The sequence below is a fragment of the Cygnus olor genome, chromosome 26 (assembly GCF_009769625.2).
Source record: "Cygnus olor isolate bCygOlo1 chromosome 26, bCygOlo1.pri.v2, whole genome shotgun sequence".
NCBI classification, from domain to species: Eukaryota; Metazoa; Chordata; class Aves; order Anseriformes; family Anatidae; genus Cygnus; species Cygnus olor.
Genome location: NC_049194.1, coordinates 119810 through 139330, shown reverse-complemented (window position 1 = coordinate 139330; position 19521 = coordinate 119810). Strand labels below are relative to the sequence as shown.

The following is a 19521-nucleotide window of genomic DNA, read 5'->3' as shown; positions in this document are numbered from 1 at the left end:
CGGGGAAAGCCCGGGGCGGGCGACGGCCCCGCTCCGCTCTCGAAGGCGCCGGCGGTGCCCGGGCTGCCCCCCGCATGCCGCCGCCCCCTCCCCCCCCCCGAACTACAGCTCCCGGCGCCCCCCGCGGCCCTCCCCGAACTACAGCTCCCGGCGCCCCCTACGGCCGGGCGGTGCGCGTGGCGTCACGCCGCTCCGTGCGTGTGGCGTCACGCCGCTCCGTGCCGGGCCGTGCGTGCCGGGGCCGCAGCGGCGGGTCGGCGCGGGGGCCGGGGCCATGCTGGAGGAGGCGGGCGAGGTGCTGGAGTCGGTGCTGAAGGCCTCGTGCCTGCCGCTCAGCTTCCTGCTCTTCGTGCCCGCCGTGCTCCTGCTCCTGGGCCCGCCGCCCGCCGCCGAGGCCGCCCACGAGTTCACGGTGTACCGCATGCAGCAGTACGAGCTGGGCGGGCAGCCCTACGGTGAGACGGGGCCCGCTCCTCCGCGACGGCCCGGGCGGTGCCGCGGTTACTGGCGGCGGCTGCGCCCGGCCCCGGCGGCCCCGCGCGGGGGGGGCCTGGGGGAGTCCCGGGGGAGGCCGCGGGGCCCGGGCCCGGTGCGGCTGAGCCTCGCTGCGCGGCCGCAGCGTGAGCGGGCAGGCGGCGAGAGGCGGCCGGGGACCCCGCTCGGTCCCCGCGGGCCCCGGTCCGGCAGAGCCCCGCTCTGCTGCAGGTAGTCCGGCTGCAGCCATCTTGTGCGGCCGGGGAACTGGGCCGCGGGCTCCGTTTTCTTCCTTTGCCCGCAGCTCCTCTGTGCCCAGGCTGCTTGCTCCGCGCTCTTCGGCCTTGTCTCTCCCAGCTGCGTCTCGTGGCTCTAGCGCCTCCTGATGTGGGAGTCTTTCTGCAGTTCTTCGCTTGTATTAGCATTGGCCTCCGGTTCTTCTGGTTGCATCCACACTGCCGCTTGTGCAATGCCTTTCTTTGAGTCAGAGCCGTGACCTGTTCTGGGAATCTTGGCAGTGCCGTAACTCTCAGCCCCCACCCCCTCATAATCGCTAGCCCAGAATCAAGTGTTTTATCTGAGTCTTCTGCAGACATTTATTCCGTATCAGGGCACACGATCTGTCTGTGAGTGGCTCTTCCCGTGCTGGCTGTTCTGTGGCCTAAGTTTCAGACTTATAATAGTTGAGAATTACAGGCATAGGTTTATTTTGTGCTCAGTCTCTAGATCTTTCAGGGCTTCATAAGATTAAACATCAGCAGAAGTTATGAAATGCCAGCCGTGCCCGCACGCTTTGTGAATACAACATATTCTACTTCTGAATATCTGAAATTATTTCTGGGTTCTTCCATCACAATATCTCTAACTGTGTCCACATTTTGAAACCTCCGTTATTGAGAACATCACTGAATCACAGTTTGCATTGTTTAGGCATCGTTGTTTGGGGATGATGGAGTAGTTATCCTCATTATGGATCGTTTCTGTGGTCTGAGGGGCCTGTAATTAATACTTATTTGTTTCACAGCGGGGGAGCTCTGTGTGGAGACTTCAGTGTGCCTTACCTCTTTCTCTGTGTGTGGCCCTCACTGATACCATGCAGTGGAAGTACAAGTCTTTTCTTGGTTTAGCTGATTTGACCTTTGATGAGATCAAACTAGTGTTAGAGTCCTGCCGAGCCACATTTAAACCTAGCTGTTAGTAGCTGCCTGCTTTGGCATAGGCTGAGATGCCTTCTGGAGCACCTTATCCTACCTTGGCTGTTTGTGACCTCAGTGTGATGAAGTCTTCAACGTCGGTGCCAGGATGGCGGGAGAAGAAAGTGGGTTCAGAGCATTTTAAATTGTAGGGTAGCTTTGAACATCTCTGGTTATACAAGACACTCTTGTGGTCCTCTCTTCCAGAATGCTGGAGCTGCTGGCAAGCCTCTGGCCTGCTTTTCCATCAAGTACCGTACTGTTGGGTGCGTGACTCGATAGGCTGAAGTTGAGAGCAGGAGATAGTTTATGATTTTGTCTGTCACAGAGGCATTCTGGTGGATGATCAAGAATAGCCCTTTGGATGGATGTGGCGTAGCTTCGTTGTGTCCTTTCACAGACAGAAAAGACAGGCCTGTTGTCCTTCTTGGACAAGGCAAAGAGATGAACTTAGCTTGCTGCAGGTCCTGGCTGCTCTGAAGTTTGTTGAACTGTGACCAAGACTGTTCTGAGAAGGAGCTAGGCTCAAGCAAAGGGGATGTGATGAAATCGCTTCCTAAACCTCTCCCTGCTTTCTCTCCACAGGCACCAGGAGCGCAGTGCTTAACACAGAGGCCCGCACAGTAGAAGCGGATGTCCTCAGCCGCCGCTGTGTCATGATGCGGCTGGTGGATTTCTCATATGAGCAGTACCAGAAGGCTCTTCGCCAGTCAGCTGGTGCCGTGGTGATCATCTTGCCGCGGTCTATTTCTTCTGTCCCACAGGATGTTGTAAGGGTAAAGAAACGAACAAAAAAACAACAACAAAAGTGTTCCCTTTCTTTTCTGATTGGAGATGTATTTGAGGGGGGATAAGGCTTGGATTGCTGCAGGACTGAAAGCTTCTGTTGTAATGCACAACAAATCACATTCTGATTTTGAAACTGACCTTTCTCTCTGATTTTTTTTCTCTGCTCTCTTGCACGTTTAGCAGATACTAATTTTTTGTCTCGCTTAAATCCTCAGCAATTCATGGAGATAGAGCCAGAAATGCTTGCTATGGAAACCATTGTGCCAGTCTACTTTGCAGTGGAAGATGAAGAGCTGCTGTCTATCTATGAACAAACACGGGCTGCTTCTGCATCACAGGGATCTGCCTCAGCCGCAGAAGGTGAGTTCTAATAAGTGGGCGGAAGTTTACAGGAAGACAGTCCTGATCCCACCTCCAAGAGCGGTCTTCTGTGTTGTATGCACCATGGCCCAGCGTTCTGTTGTCTTTATGTTTATTCTGTCTTTGTTAAAGATCTCTGAGATCTACTGGAATAAAAACACAGTATAAGAGTGTCTTACTCTGGAAGTACAGTTGCATGGGAGTGCAACTTCACGCTGTTGCAAGGAAGACAGAAAGCAAGACCCAGGTTAAAAACAAGACTGAAGGTGTTAAGTGACTACAATTGTGGACAAAAGCTGAAGCTTTTTGTCTGACCACAAGTCACTTTAGTGCTTCCTTGTGTTTCCCGCTGCAGTATTAGTGGCCTGCTGATCATGATGAGCTTTAAGTCTGTTGGAGAAAAGTTTTTGTTTTAGCTAGTTTGAAATATGGGGATTTCAGAACAAAATGAAAATGTAAGGTCACCAGGATCCCATGTCAGTGCATAAACACAAGTGGCAAGTGAGAGGGATAAAGCGACTTAAAACTAATCTCTCCAGTGCTCGGTTAGCAAGGAAGATAAAGGGACGAAACTTCCCCAGGTGTACCTCTCTTTTTTGTTCTAGTTCTGCTGCACACTGCAACTGCCAATGGCTTCCAGATGGTGACCAGTGGGGCTCAGAGCAAAGCCATCAATGACTGGCTTATACCCAGCGTAGAGGTGAGTTCTGGATAGATTCAAACTGGAGATACTGATGTGATGCCACCTTTATGGGGACCTCATCAGGCATTTGGACGAATGGGGGCAGTCAGGGGATTCTCCTGCAGTATCTGAAGTACCTCAAAACTGAGACCACTGGAGAGTTGTGCAAGGGGAGATGCTGAGTGACACTGGTCTCATTCCTCTGCAGGGAAGGCTGACAGGGCTGGGTGGAGAAGATCTACCCACTGTTGTGATAGTTGCGCACTATGATTCCTTTGGAGTGGCCCCAGTGAGTATTCTTTTTTTCCTGTGGCTCCCTCTTCCTGTCTGTACCTTTTTCCCCTGTGGCATCAGACCCTGTTTATTTTTTTGTCTTGGTCTTAAGGACCAGGGGTAGTTCTAAGTGGAGCGTGGTGGTGTGTTAAAGGCTATTCTGGAATACAAGAGTAAGTGCAGGGTTGTTACTTTGTCTGTGTCCCACTTTGTCCTGCAGTGGCTGTCACACGGTGCTGACTCCAATGGCAGTGGTATTTCAGTGCTGCTGGAACTAGCCAGGCTGTTTTCACGGCTCTACACTTATAGACGAACTCATGCTGGGTAAGCCACTGCCCTCTTCTTGGTTGAATGTATGTAGCTGAGATCAGGTAAAGAAGGGCTTTTTCTCTAGACCCGTAGCAGTCCTTTACTTCCTTCCCTGTTTTGCTTTCTTCCAAGCACAGCAGTTGTTAATGGCTGAGCTCCTTCCTTTGGTTTCTTAAAGGTAGATCTACATAACTGTAGGGGCAAGTGGAGGGAATGATGTGAGAACTAGATTCCATCCTCAAGCACTGGAAACTCCTCTACTTTACCCCTGTCTTGCCACTACCTTCCTATGTGGCATGTAGGAAACATTTGTTAATGGGCAGTTTGCCTTGGATGTCGGGTGCTAACTGTTGTGATTTCACCCCACCTCCAAGTCTGAGTAAATCAGTTCTGTAGCCATGAAGTGTCGTGTGCTAACACTTTTCCATCGTCTTTGTTGGGCAGGTATAACTTACTGTTCTTTGCATCTGGAGGTGGCAAGTTTAATTATCAAGGAACCAAGCGATGGCTGGAAGACAATTTGGACCACACTGGTGAGTTAAGGGGCAGGCATTCCAGTATTTTCCCTGGAAAGGCCTCTTAATATCATCGTGATAAGTGTCTCGTACATGAGCCCTCCTCTTAGAATCCTCTTGTGCAGGCCCGTGTGTGTGTCTATGAAACTCTGAGCACGAAGCATAGGCTGAAAGTTTTGGATTTTTCTGTTGCAGATTCCAGCCTGTTGCAGGACAATGTAGCATTTGTTCTCTGCCTTGACACTCTAGGCCGAGGCAATAGCCTTCATCTTCATGTCTCAAAGCCTCCCAAGGAAGGGACCTTACAGCATGCATTTCTGAGAGAACTGGAGCTGGTAATGAACAGCATGTTGGGCAGATGGGAACTCGGGACTTAACCATGGGGAGCTGCAGCTCTCTGTGATAGAAAGGGAGTAAGACATGATGAAAGAGTGTACCACTGAAATATTTTGTATGTTGTTTCTGGTCACTTGATTTGGAGTGCGAACATCGTCACGCCACAGTGCTGAATGAAGCACGGTAGACCTGCTGCATTTTCTGCTATGCTTCCTTATGGCTTGTGGCTTGCAAAAGCTACCCAAGTGATTTCTGTAGTGACATTAAAACATTTTTTTTAATGGCATTAGCTGCATCTTACAGGTCAAGTATATTTACCATTGGTAGCCAAAAAAAAAAAAAAAAGAATTGGGTATAGATGGATTGGACTCTGCAAGGTGGGATAGTGCAGTGGGAAGCATGACACCCTTGAATGGCTTGGCCTTTCCCTCAGGTTGTTGCCAGCCAGTTCCCAGAGGTGAAGTTTTCCATGGTGCACAAGAAGATAAACTTGGCCGAGGACATGCTGGCATGGGAACACGAGCGTTTTGCGATCCGACGCTTGCCAGCATTCACCATCTCCCATTTGGAGAGCCACCGGGACAGTCTGCGCAACAGCATCATGGATAGGAGGTTAGAGGCCTTGGGGAAGGCTGCAGTTGAAATCCAGCCCGTAAAAGCAAATTGGCCTTGTGACTGTACTGTTCTGACAGTCACAGGATGGGGGAGAAACCGTGGGGAGTTAGGCTCTGGATTAAGTCTTATGCATGATGCAGTTAGGGTGGTCGCTAGAGGAAGCTGGTCCTATTGACAAGTGCATAATCCCCCCTTTTGCTTTAGGGCACGAGTAGACACTAAGGCACTAACCAGGAATACTAGGATCATTGCTGAGGCTTTGACAAGGGTCATCTACAACTTGACAGACAAGGTAAGAGCTGCCCATCCTGCAGTGCTAGCCAGGCTTGTCCTGCCCAGCCAGGCTTGCTGTCACTGGCAGCCTCTTTTTTCCCTTGCAGGGAGCACCTGCAGATCTGCAGATCTTCACAGATCAGATGGTAAGCACAGCGTGTTTTTGTAACCTGTGGAGAGGAGGGATTAGGAGCCTGGGAGAGTTCTGGTCTCAGCACATGGGACTAACTCCCTTTCTTTGGTGATATTTTTCTGCAGCAGATCCAGCAGGAGCAACTTGAATCAGTGATGGACTGGCTGAGCAGTCAGCCCAGGGCTGCTCAGCTGATTGATAAAGACAGCACCTTTCTCAGCACCTTAGAATATTATATGGGTCGCTACCTGAAAGATGTCAAACAGCATCATGTAAAAGCAGACAAACGGTAAGAAGAGAGGTGAAAAAAACCATCCGGGGCATGCAAACTCACTCCTCCCTCCAATGAGTCTTGACTTTGAGCTGCGGCTTTTCTGACTTCTTGATATATAGCTAGAAGTGATTGCTTCTTTCTGCTCTCCCGTCAGTTTTGGTTCATGCTCTGTTTTGCTAGAGAAAGCTCTTTATCATTCAACACAGTAACAAGCCTCAGCAGTTCCCTCCATCTGAAGAGCTTGTTTCTCCCTGCTTTGGTTCCACCCTTCCCGCTCTGAGCGCTGCTTCTCTGTGCAGGAAAGAACTAAGGTCCCTTAGAAAGCTTTCTTTGCAAAGAGGCAGCTTCCTTCCTGTCTAACCTGCTTCAGTTAAGGCAGTTTCATGAACCCAGCAAGGCATTGTCTGTGTGCCTCTTAAACGATCAGCGTGTTCAGAATTTCATCCTTGGGCTTCTACCTCTATAAAAAGAAAAACCTGACAACAAAAATAAGTTCCAAACTGTTAGGCGAGATCGTACCACCTGTCTCTGGTTGGATTAACTTACTGGGAGCAGAGGTCTGGGCTGTTCTTACTGCGGTGTCTAGAAATGCAATATGTTCTGAAGAATTTCTGCTTTCCACAGGGACCCTGAGTTTGTTTTCTATGACCAGCTGAAACAGGTGATGAATGCATACAGGTATGGCCCTTGGGCACGTTGGGCTGTGGTCTGTCTCTGTGGCAGTAGCTGTTGTAGCAATTTCAGGTGTTCTTTCTTTATTGTAGGGTCAAGCCAGCGATCTTTGACCTCCTCCTGGCTGTCTGTATTGCAGCCTACCTTGGTGTTGCCTACGTTGCAGTGCAGGTAGGAGAAGAGAAGCAGGAAACAAACTTTATTTTCCTCTTAAATCCAATTAGCCACAGTAACTGGGAATCTCTGTGTTTGCTTGGTTCACTGTTATATTCTTGAAACTACTAGCATCAGTGGTACAGGTCTGCACAAACGTTTTTGTAAGCCATCATTTTCTGTACAACCTCAATTAACTGGCTTTGTTGTAGTAATTCCTTAATTCCTCTTAATTCACTAAGTCCCATTCTGTCCTCACACTGAGAGTGCTCGTAGGTGATGCAAATGAGGAATAGCATTTGTGCATTATTACTGTTTTAAGCCTTCTAGTAAACTTTCAATCCTTGTGTAGAACAGAGCAATTTTTATTAGAACTTAGAAGGACTCATGGCTACTTATTTTCCTTCCGTTTCCAGCATTTTGGTCTCCTTTACAAGATGATACAGAGATTATCCCTTAAAACCAAGCAGCAGTGAAGCAACAAGTCATGATCCTTACAGCAGCACTGAGCCATCGGTGAGCACATCAGGAACCTTCTGCCTCCCACTGAATCCTGCTGTTTCTGCTCCTCTCTCTCCTCTTTACTACTCTAGAGAGGGGAGGAAGGCAGAAAGAAAACGAAATTTCAACTCCTGTGCACCTTTCAGGTGCTTTTCTTCCACTTACTTCCACCATGCCTGTTTTACTTTGCTTTTTTGCAAGGGAGAAGCTCAGAGACTTCAGAAGTTTGTTCAGGTTGTTTAAACACTGAACAGCTGATGCTGAGCAGCTTTTATGAGGGTAGAACAAAGTCCAGCACCTTCATGGACATATGTGACGTACAGCCAGCTTGGAAGCTGAAACTACAGAGCAGATGTATTACCTCTGCCCAGCAAACAAGGACTCAGAGCACTTGCTTAAAAGAAAAGAAAATGTGCATATGCAAATTAAAGAGAATACTATTAGTATGTTTTCTTATGGCACCTCTTCATTAAGTTCGCTGCCTGGCTTTAGGAAGGTGTGCTGAGCAAGCAGTATCTCCAGCAAGCATCTTTTTGCATTTTGTTTAGACAGTGCAATAACTCATTCCCTTTTCAGAGGTGCACTGTAAACAGTTTTGACTGTTATAGAGGGAATGAGGAAAGAGTGTTAAAACGGGTTCCTGCAGTAGGGTTCTTACCAGGACATATTGTCCTGCCTCTATTGGAGGATGCATTTTGCTGCATACTTGATTTCTCTTAAAGTTGGCCCTTGAACAGTTTGCTGCTGCCACCACTTTGTGCTAAACTCTTGCATGGTTTTTAAGAGGTGTTCTACAGTCCCAAATGCTGCAGGACAACGTTTTGTGGTGTTCCATGTATTTAGTCAAGCTGGTTTTATTAATTGCAAGAGCAGCACAGTTCAATCTGAGCTCTGGTCAATCATTGTTCCTCAGTTTACGCTTCCAGATGGTTCTGGGTTTTGGGCTGTTTTGCTGTGTCCACCTGCGTCTCAGGGTCTCATCTCACATTTTTCAGCTCTGTTATTTCTGAAAACACTGTTCCTGGCCTGCATGTATACACAAATTTCCAAAGTGCTTGATGCTGTCTCCTTTCATACTCTGCCCCTAGTATGTAAGAAGGGAGGCAGGTCACTTGGCTGTTAGAAAACAAAACAAACAAACAACACACACACACGCAAGTTTTATGAATGTCATTTTAAAAGTGGCTGTTTTGAGGACTGTAACCATGAGATCCTATCTTGGAACTCACTCTTTTATGTTTATCCTCGGGCAAGCCTTGTTTATAGCTATCTCTCGCCATCCAGAAGCGTTAGCAGTCTAGTTGCGAGTGCTGTGTGAAGCTGTTGGGGGCCAGGTAACCAGTTGCTCCAGCATTGCCGTCATCTTAAGTTTAAGCTTTTCTTGCATTCCGGTGACTGAGATAAGCAGGATGGTACTTCTCACCAGTTTTTGGTGAGAGGTGGATATGCTTTCTGGGCAGTGCTGTACTTCGTTTACCCCCAAGTTCTTCTGGAATGTATCAAGATTTTTGACTACAAGTCCTAGGCTAGCTGTAGTTCTAGAGGGTGGACTGAATGAATACCACTGTCCTGCCACTCAACAAAGTCTCTTTGAGACCTTTCTTTAGTTTGCTTTCTGCGTATGAGAAAGCTATGACAAGCTATGTCGACTACTTATCTTTTTTTTTATTTCTTTTAAACAACTGCTTTTATTTAAAGTAGCATTTCTTACAGAGGCCGAAAAGCTCTTGTGGATTTGAATGATGGTGTCCCTTTTCTTTTGTACACAAGGAAAATTAAAGCTGTGCATCCTTGTATGCACTACAGCTGCTGTGTGCATGCTCCTTAAAGGTTTTTTTTTGTTTTTTTTTTTAGGCCACTATCCATGTCCCATTGTCTGTAGGGAGGGATGACAAAAGCATGGGTTTCCATCCATCTTTGTTTCTTTTGCTGTAGTCTCTTTGGAGTACCTTTGTCCCATTGCGCATGCTTTCTGCTGATGTGTAGCAACTCGTACTTTAAAGGGTCTTTTCCTCTCAAGGAGAGCATGCTGTTGTCTCTGGCTCCCTGTAATATCAGCAGGTGGCATGGTATCAAGCACTCCTGAAATATCAGCCCTACAGGAAAACTTGCCTTTTTTCTAGTGTGCGTTTTTTGTGCTTGTTGAAATATGTCTCTCTGCATGCATGAAGTATTTGTGACGCTCCTCTGCCAAATGAATTTATAATGACTTCAGAAAGTGGTTGCTTGTTCTTGGGTGGCTAGAAGATGAGCTTTGGTTGTGTTCCACTGATTCTTATGCTCTGCACTTAGAGACTGCACATACTGTGCTCTGGGAAGGTGTAGATCTGGACTGTGTGGGTATAGAACATGCGCAGTACAGTGGCTATCTGGAGAACTTCTCTGTAGGTTCTGAATAGCTGGAAGCGGTACCAGAGGCCTCCAGCTGTACTGTATGTTTCTAGCGTGTTACTCTTGGACAGGGTGTGTCCCCTCCAGTCCAGCATATTACTTAACCAAGCTTAATGAAACTCTATTACTTCAATGGAAACAAATAAGAAAGCCAAAATTATTAGCAATCCTGCTTCAGCTTGACTTGATGCACTTTAAAATTTACAAGTAGTGGCAAGAGAGGCAGAACAGGCCTAGAGCATTCTTCCTTGCAGTGGAGACTATCAACCTTCAGTTTTCCAGCTATGTCCTTGGCAGGGCTGTAGCATTAAAGCAAACACTTTATCTCCTTGTGGCTTCAACAGTAAAATATCGCTCCTGATGCAGTGCCAGAAGCCAGTGGCAACTGTGTAAAAGAAAGGTCGACAGAGGTAAATGGAGAAAGTTCATATACTCTGGGGGCAGCTGGGATAGTGCATTGTTCTCTCATGCACGAGGGTAATTTATCCCGTAATCTGATTAGATGTGTTTCATTATAGTTACCTGACTGCCATAGAAAGTATTTCCTACTACAGATAAGGGTTTATGCTTCTGATCAAAGTGTGCGTATGCTGAAACATTATATACTCAAATCTGAGATAGTCAAATTCCAACTTTATCGTAGCTGGAACAGAGTGCCCATCCTGGGAGTGAACTTAGTTCCAACGTTGCTATGTTTCCTTTGGGAAGTTGACAGAGAAGCATGTAAATAGCCCCTACTATTCTGCTAGGTTTTAAAAGAACAGGAAAAATGGTGCTGATGCATACTGCAGCACATCCGATTCCTCCTGTTACCACCGTGACACACAGAGGCAGAAATGCAGCAGCTGTTCTGGTAAAATAAAGTTCTCCACATTATATAAGAGCTCTGTGTAGCAGATCCTCGCACCCCTATTTTTACCTATCCTTTTATCATGAGTTTCCCAGGCCTGGAAGGAAGAAGCATGAAAGCACATGCCCGCATATACACAACTAGCTAGCAGTTACCTTTCTAGCCATAAAACAATGTTCTTCACTATCTGTCTGACTTCACCTGTTGTCCTGGTGCTGTCAAAGTCTGTGGTTTGCAGAAATTTGCGTTTCCAACAGGATTTAAGCACTGAAGCTGTTTCATTCTTTCTGTCCACTTCTCTCCCCGCCAGCTGAGGCACTAGGGATTACATGTGAGTAGTTTGGACTCTTGTAATTTATCTCCCAAATCGGAGAGGTTCCCTGCTATAAGTACTACTATGCAATACGAATTCCATCCTTGTACTCACAGAGTGCTAAGAGGAAGGACCTTGAAGTCAAAATGGATATAGGTACCCCACTACCTCTGGCTGGAAGAGTAACTACAATCTATTTTAAACCTTTAAAACCACAAATACCCCCAAATTATTGTGGGCATTGGGTTTGGGTCATGTTGTTGTTGTTGTTGTTTTGTTTTGTTTCTGTTTTTTAAATCACACTTGCTCATGTTCATAACACAAACCAAAACAGAGCTTCTCCAACACCTCATGGCCAAGCTTTTACGCGCATTTAAAAGCCGTGTGGTTTGACTTACTGATCTGAAATAATGGGGGTGCTACCATGTGTCCCAGTAAATTGGGCCTCTGGGTGTTGAAGTGTGGACTCTTACTAGCTCCCTTTGATTTGCTTAGTTTTCACTTGTAGTTATTGGATAGCAACTTCAAAAGTTGTAATCTGAAGTTTGCAGCTCAGGAAAAAGTGTTGATTTATCTAGTAATGTTAATTCATTTATCTCTTGTGTGTCCTCAAGAACAAATGTATATTGAGGTGAATATTTAAAAAAACTATTAGCAAAGTCAATGCAGTTTATTAACATTCTTTCTGATTATAAATGTAATGGTATTTAAGTATTTTAGCATTTTTCATTTTCTTGTTTGTCCCTTTTTCATTTGGAAAAATAAACCAAGTGCAAGTAGGTTTGATGAACAGATTTGTTGGAGAATGATGTGGTGCTGGAAGCTTAAAAAATTGGAATGTATATAAAGAGGGGAATATACAGAAGGAGAGAAAATGCATGTGTTCAGAGGCAGGCAGACGTCAACCCTTCTATGCTGCCAACAGTAAAATAGTTTGATAGAAAACATTTACAGAGTCCAAGCCAGATTCCAGCACCCTGAAGTGAGCAAATTCCCATTTACTTGCTGGGTTCTTGCTGATTTGAAGCAATGAAAGTTTACGCGAGGCAGCTTGGCAGGGCGAGGACCGGCCTGCTCTGGCTGCTCAGGCAGGTGAGCGGGAGGCCGCTGTGCCACCTGGCGTCACGACGCGACCTTCTGAGCACGCACCAACTAATTATTCCTTCAAATTACAAATGGTGCAAGCGATCTGTTCCGTCCGACTTCTGAAGAGAGCAGGGGTGGGGAGCGGGACCTCTGCACGCCCCGGGGGGGCTCTGCCTGCTGCAGCCCCTCTGCCCCCGGGCCGAGCCCCGGCACCGCTGGCCGGGCCCCTCGGTCGCCGCTGGAGCGGGGCTCCCCGGGCCGGCCCCTCCCGGCTAGCGGCTCCCGGCGGCCCCGGGGCGGTGCCAGGCGGGGCCTGGTCCCTCGAGGGGGCGGGCGGCCTCTGCGGGCGCCGCGGTCCGCCGGGTGCGAGTGGGGCCGGGTCCGGCGCTGCCGGTGGGATGACCGGGGCCGAGGAGCCGGCGAGGCCGAGCGGCCGTGGGCCCGGAGGAGGAGGAGGGGAGGGGGCGAAGGTAACCGCAGCCACCGCCCCGGGGCGCAGGGGGAGCCGCCCGGCCACCGCTTCACCACTGGGCCGGGCCCGCTGCGCCCCCCGGGGGCGGCCGTGCCGCTGCTGCGGGGACGGCCCCAGGCCCGGCGTCCCCCGGGTTGTGGAGGTGCCCGGCGGCCGCGGTGCGCGCTGGTTGCGGGCCTGGACCCGCGGCGCCGCGCGGGATGAAGGGCTGTGGCTCCTTCGCCGTGGCTGTTGGAGCTGGTGATCTCTCTTTCTAGAAAAGAAAGAAAGAAATGTCTTCTAAGTCAGAGAAAAGGCCAGAAAGTGAGGCCAGACCTCCAGGGGTGACAGCAAAGCCTCAGGGACAAGACAGCGAAGAAGAGGGCATGTTCCAGGTACGCAGGGCAGAGCCTGGCTCCAGGAACACACCTTCCTTCCCCTCGTACGGGGCTCCCTGTCGTCACCTCCTGTGCTGTAACGGAGCATTTCATAGCTGGGCTGACTTCCTGGGGTGCACCTTGGCTGCCTGCTGTTCCTCCAGCACTATTCTGGCATTGTGAATGACCCAGCAGCCCTGCGGGCTGCAGAGGAGCTTGTCACGGGGCTGGGCTTAACACTGGTTCTGTACACCTGCAGATTGGGAAGATGCGATATGTCCGAGTGTCCTGCTTCAAGGGGAAGGTCCTCGTGGACATCAGGGAGTTCTATGTGGACAAGGAGGGAGACATGAAGCCGGGGAGGAAAGGTACAGCTACCTTCTTTAGGCGGTGGTTCTGCCTCTGGCTTAGCATTGCCTTCTCAGCATTAGGGAGATCTGTGTGTGCCACACTGAGGGGCTGGGGTGCTGAGCAAACACCTCAGAGCGTTTAGAGCTTTCTCAGTCTGCATGGCAAAAGCTGAAGAAAGCACAAAGCAGGGGTGAGTACAAGTCTCTGGTGAGATCTCGAGGTTGGCCGGACTGCTATGAGGAGCGGTGCTGGCAGCTGCTGTGAAGGACTCTGGTTCCATCTCTGATCAGCAGTCCCTTCTCGGGCTGTTGGCAGGGGCAGAACTGTGTGGTGGAGGAGGGGAGGCTGAAATCACTGCCTCTGCTGCCTACTAGTCCTAGTGACCTACTGCTAACAGACAAACTTGTCTTTTGGCATTGATGATGCTGAGGACAGAAAGGTGGCATTTTGTAGATTTACCTGTAATCTGATGGTGGAGCTGTGCTTGGCAAGGAGAGCCTCTCAGAAACAAATCCATCCTTCCCCTTCTGCGTGGAGGTGGAAATGTTAAGACTCTCCTGGATCCCTGCTGAGACTTCCATGTCACTGGGTTAGGTGTGCCTTTTCCTAGCAAGGTATTTGATGATGTGATCTAGTGGCACAACTTGGTGGCTCATTGCAGCAGTGCTACCTGAGCAGGCGATGCAAGCAAAGGGAGCTGTGACAGAGAAAACACATTTTTCTTCAGAGCTCTTTAACTGATGAGTCACTGTTCAGTGTAGGCCTTTTGCTCTGAGAATTTGACAGTGACTTGCCAGCTTGCCTCAAAGTTCACGGGCTCCAGACTGTTAGGTCACTCTTCCCTCCTGCCACATGTGCTCTAGTGCTCAGCAAAGATTCAGATAATGTGGGATTCCTTGAGGAACCTTTTGGTCCTTGCTACTGATTTTTGTGTCAAGGCAGATGAATTTCTTTCAGCTTGGTTTGCTTCATAACCAGTAAACTTGTTTTTCCTTACAGAAATTAATTTTCTTCAGAGAAGTTACAACTATAAATTACTCACAAAGAGGGAACTGTTTATGCTGTAATGAAAGTTGGAAGCAGAGCCATGAAGGCTTTCTGTGTCTTTTGGAGCAGGGAGGGAAAGGAGCATTGTGGGCTACTTCCAGGCTGGAAGAAGCACAGCTGGAAAATAAGACAGAAGATCTGTTAGAACAGAAATCGTGAAGAAATATTCTTCATTTAAGTAATACCTCTGCTGTTTTTTCTCAGGAGTTCTTGGCCCCTGACTTTTATCTAGAGAAACTAATAAAGCTCAGGCCCTAGTTCTTTAATGTACTTCTTAACAGAGCCAAAAGGAACAAGCTGGTAACATCTTGCTGGAACGTACTCAGCAATTCCACCACCATATTTCTTTCCTAAGAGAGATGAAGGCCTTATCTCTACTGGATCTAAAAAGAAGCCAGTTCTTCTCTAGTGCTGAAGCTATAGTACCAATTTCTTGTTAGCAGCAGGCTTTCTAAATAGAGCTTGAGCTGGCATTCCCTTTGGGCAGTGGAAAGGATGGCGTCCGAACTGCTGGGTGGAGCAAGACTTTCCTAGAATCCCTTTCCAGCTGATGTCAGTGGGCATTTTTCTAGGGAATAGACTCTAAGGGGCTGTGGGACTCCCTGAAAGGCAACCTGAGCTTATGTTCTCACATGGTGCTTCTGTGATAACACTGGGTACTTCTTGATGCGAGTGCTGAAGCACTGACACAACTGCCATGCTCAGAAGGCTGCCTCTGTTTCTGGTCTGGGCCTCTACCTCAGATTCCAGCTTTCCCTTCTGTAGCTAGTCTGAGGGAGCCCCGTATGGGGCGCTACTTGATGCTTACCCCTTACCTGCTCTGAAACCTCTCCTTCCTCTGTTTGTAGGGATTGCCCTGTCTGCAGAACAGTGGAACCAGCTGAAGAAAATCATTCCTGATATTGATGCTGCAGTCAAGATATTCTAAGACGAAGAATGTTGGACACCTTCAGTCAGTTTCTTTCCCTTTGAATGCACTGAGAATCCTAGGGCCAAGAATTCCTACCCGGAGCTTTTCCCTCGCCTGGCTGGGGCTTCGTCATTGAGGTGGTGGTAATGCTAAAAAGGCCAGAGACTCTTCTTATTTTCAAGAACTAGCTTGTAATGAGCAGGTGGAACTAGAGCCAGCGCTGTGAAGTAAGACTAAGGCACTTCTGCTCTCAAGCAGCCTTGAGGTCTGTGCTAGTGAGGGAACCATGACTCCAGCCTGGCTTTCCAGGGGTGGATGGCTGGCAGTCTACCCTGTGGAGTGATTTGACTGCTCCGCATCTGTTACTGTCTTCCACTTGGTTGGGTGTTGAGTAAGATGGCTTTTGTATACTTCATGTTGGCATATTCTGTGTTTCTTCCACATGCCGTTTTGGCTATTCCAAGTACTTTCTGTGTTTGTGGGACTTTTTTTTTTTTGAGTGAAGAAGGGTGTTGTTATACTTCAGCAACTGGTTTGTTTGTAGAGGGTGAATACGCACAATAAATGTGTTTGCATTATAAGGAGAGGTAGTGTTTCACAGGCTGGCAACTTAACTCCTTGTTTCAGGCACCCTTCTTGGTAGGTTGCTATCGTATTTCTCTTTCAAGAGAGTGCTCTTTAGTGTTTATTCTTATGATATAGTCCCAATAATCCTGCAGTCAGACGGCAGTCTACTCCAGGCCATGGGAAAGGCAAGCTAGGATGTGAATCATTCAAAGGAGCTTGTAAGTAGGAGGCTTATTAAACAGAGGGGAAATTAAAAGCCTAAGATAGAAAGAGGAAAAATTACAAGCTGTGGAAAGAGTAGAAGGAGGGTATTTTCTGCTTGAGCTCTGAACGGTTCACACTCTGATATTGGCTGTGGCAAGCACAGCCTTCCTCAGCAAGACTTTTCCAGACTTTGCAACAGCTTGCGTCTTCCATCTATTTTAGGTTCTTCCCTTGCCCTGGTTTCCATAGTATCCGAATGCTTCCTGCTCTTAAATATATCCATCTGACACTTGCAACACCTCAGTGAAGTAGGAGGTACTAAGGCCCTTGCTCTGTAGAGGTGCTGGGGCTGCAACAGCTCAGGGTTGGGTGGAAGATGCGAGGTGGAGCTGTGAACTGAAAATAAGCTTTCCTAAATGCTGAACTTGTAACTGCTGTAACTTTCGCTAGGGATAGCAAGAGAGCAAAAAAAATCTTTCCCCATAAAACTGTCTCTTAACTAAATTTTGAAGGGCTTGGTCCTGTAGCTGCGTGGGGGGGGGTGGAAATGGGCAGACTTAATGACTGAGGCATTCCCCTCTGATCCTGCGTTCAGCTAGTCTCTAGCCCAGTGTTGTATTTCTTTGACTCCAGTAGTGAGAGAGCATCAGTGTACTACACTGTCGCAAAGGCAGGTTGTTTATGCTGCAAGCTTATTCCTGGGGAGTATCACTGATATAATGCCGTAATACACTCTTCAGAGGCTAAATGTAATGGAAAGATAAAGAACTTAGGAAAAAAAAAAGAGAAAAAGGAAAAAGCAGGCTGAGAAGGTAACTTCCCAGTAAGAATGGGACAGTGCTTAGAAAATTACCTGAGAGATAAAGTCCCTAGGTAATGCTAGAAGTATACGAAAAGCTACTGAGCTGAGGAAGGAAAGGGGAGTAGAGGCAATTGGTCTTGTAAATCTGGCAGTCCTCTGGAATTTAAAGGTCTTGACTTTAATTAGATGGCTTGCAAAAAGATGCTACTGCTCCTCACCTCAAATCATCCTAAAATGCGGGGTGTAGGATTGTGGCAGTCCTGACAGTCATTCGTCAATGAACTGTCATAAGATCAAGCTTTGCAAGCTCTTGCAAAGGTGTAGGTATGTGGGCAAGACTGCTCATACTGCAGTCAAAGCCCAATTTCTGCATCCACAGCAGAAATGTTTCACTGTTTGGGTAAGGCTGGTCATGTACTCCTGAAGCACAGGCTGTAGACATGAACCCCAAGATGCGAGGGAGGCTCCATCCTTTTGTCCCAGCCCTGGGGTACCCAGACTAAAGCGTGTGACAAGAACAACCATCTCCATACATGATGGCCACTCCAGGAGTACTACTGAGGGAGAGTGGGGAGGGGAGGGGTAGCGCCAGGTCAAATCATCAGCGCTTAACTGAACTTGATCAGCTCAATTGAATATTATGTGGTTCTAGAGCCAAAGAGTGGCCTTCCCGTAACTGATAGAGAAGGAGCCTGTTCTATTGCTTTCTAACTGGTTTTCTCTTTAGGAGTTAGGAGAAGCAGTTTGCAAACAACCCCAACTATTTAACAGGCAACAAGGCTTTTTTAATACATCCTCAAAGGACGGCTGCTCTTGATCAGAAAAATATCTGGAATCTTTGTTCGTTTCTAATCTGCCTGCTGTTAAGAGATAAGGCTTGTGGATTTTATGACCAGAAGTTAAGAAATAGTTAATTTTTGGTTTGTCGTAAAGTTAAAATGTTAAAAAGTTAATGTGAGATTCACTGGATATCTGTTACCCCAACCAAAAGTAACCAACAAAGTCTTGGTAAATGAGAGGATGAAAGGTTATAGCAGTAAGTTGTACTCTTTTGCTTGTCTTTCTCTTATGCTGTCAATCTGTCTGTTTCGGAGCAGTTTGCTCTGCAGAACCTCTTACTCCAGAGCAGAAACCTTCAAGTGACACGAAGGAACCGATATTTGCTTCAGATACCTTATTGTTGCTGGGGTATTTTCTGCCAAGGCATTTTTAACTAGACCTTTGGCCCTACTGCCTAGGGAGCAAATGGGGGAAGGCAGGTTGTTTTGATTGATCCTTGAAAGATCCCTCCCCCTGGGCTGCTGTGAAGATTTTCTGCCTCAAGTGCTGTCTCCTACGTGATGTGGACGTTCAGGGCCACAGCTGGTATTCTCTCCGTTCCTCAATGCCTTTAGGGGCTGGAAAGAAAGGACAGGCACTCTTAATGTAATGTGTATTTTGCCATTCCAGTATCCTTTGAGCCCTTCTCAAATTCTGGCCACAGGACTGGGCCTCTATACCTTTTAGCATGAGCTGCTTCTGTCTAAATCCAACGACTGTTATGCCAGCGTGAAGCCAGGAAGGCACAGAGATGCTTAAAGAAAGCAGGTTTTTTTTTTCTCCTTTTTCTCCTGGCAAACATCTCTCTGCACACGTGAAACGTCCTCAGCACACAATGTGGTTTTTCTTTAACAGCTTCTTTTTGAAGTATTGTCTCAGGTTTGGGAATAACCTGTTCCTTCATTCCCTGGGAATTATGCCACTGAGCTCTGCCATGCCCCCTTTCAGCTCTCCCTTCCAGCCTTCTTCAATGACACAAGCAACTTATTTGTCATCTGCGAAGGTGACCTGTTACTTCTCCTTTTCACTCTCTCTTGGTGCTATGACTATCTTTTATCTACCCCTTAATCCTTTTACTGTGGTATATTCTCCATCTGGCTCTGTAAACTGTTTCCAGGTGCTGACTGACAGCTGTTCTCTTTCCCATTTACCAGCAGTATTTTTATGCCTATTTTTCTCTGCTGCAGTCAGGGATTATTATAATATGTCTGTTCATGGACTCCAAAAGATACTGGATTCTTTCTCTCTAAATAGACACTTTCTACCTGAGGCACCAGGTCTCTCATGCCAGAACATAAACCTAGAGCAGCTTGTGCTGGAGCACCTGGCATGAAAAAGCAGGCTAGGCAAGGAAGGGTACTTGAAAATATGACTTGCTTAGCCACGATCATCCAAGGTAGAGCTTGTTGCTGTTGTGATAAGTGTGCCTTGGTTTTACGGTTGTCGTATTTGTTTGCAGCTGTTAAAAATGAGGATGGTTTGACATGTCATAGGCTTCCCAGCTGATGCATCTGTGGCCTCTGAATATATGGCATAACCCTGGCAATGTCTGCAGGAAATATGAACAGGAAGCTTGACCAGTGTGAGGAGGGGAGTTTATTTTTGAGGGTGAATTTTAGGACTGGTGCCACCCTCAAACCCAAGGCAGTTCTACACCAAGAACACGGAGACACCTTGCAGTGACCCCTGGGTTTGGGCCAGACTGCAACAAGCTGAGGGCCTTTGTGAGTCCGTTTGAGTAAAAATCCTGGATGCAAATTCCAGTAAGCTCTCTTTCACCTGCTGGCTCTGAATAAATGCT

The 19521-nt window shown here is 47.7% G+C and overlaps 2 protein-coding genes across 3 annotated transcripts; both read left to right on the top strand.

The window, feature by feature from the left end:
• The first annotated feature begins 171 nt into the window (after positions 1-171).
• On the top strand, positions 172-7995 carry NCLN (nicalin). Of its 2 annotated transcripts, XM_040537883.1 has the most exons (16): positions 183-455; positions 2253-2443; positions 2672-2816; positions 3422-3516; positions 3707-3787; positions 3992-4095; positions 4525-4613; positions 4791-4930; positions 5365-5543; positions 5751-5838; positions 5927-5965; positions 6078-6241; positions 6851-6904; positions 6991-7069; positions 7468-7567; positions 7754-7995. In XM_040537883.1, exons 1-15 carry the CDS (start codon positions 275-277, stop codon positions 7525-7527), a joined length of 1689 nt encoding a protein of 562 aa, XP_040393817.1. In that variant the 5' UTR covers positions 183-274; the 3' UTR covers positions 7528-7567; positions 7754-7995. The 2 variants fall into 2 exon arrangements, with proteins under 2 accessions (XP_040393816.1, XP_040393817.1); XM_040537882.1 differs by having other exon boundaries at positions 172-455; positions 7468-7995.
• Positions 7996-12533: 4538 nt separating this feature from the next.
• Positions 12534-15906, top strand: LOC121060256 (activated RNA polymerase II transcriptional coactivator p15-like). The gene is made up of 4 exons (XM_040537887.1): positions 12534-12662; positions 12922-13038; positions 13280-13388; positions 15267-15906. Exons 1-4 carry the CDS (start codon positions 12591-12593, stop codon positions 15344-15346), a joined length of 378 nt encoding a protein of 125 aa, XP_040393821.1. The 5' UTR covers positions 12534-12590; the 3' UTR covers positions 15347-15906.
• The last annotated feature ends 3615 nt before the right edge of the window (positions 15907-19521 follow it).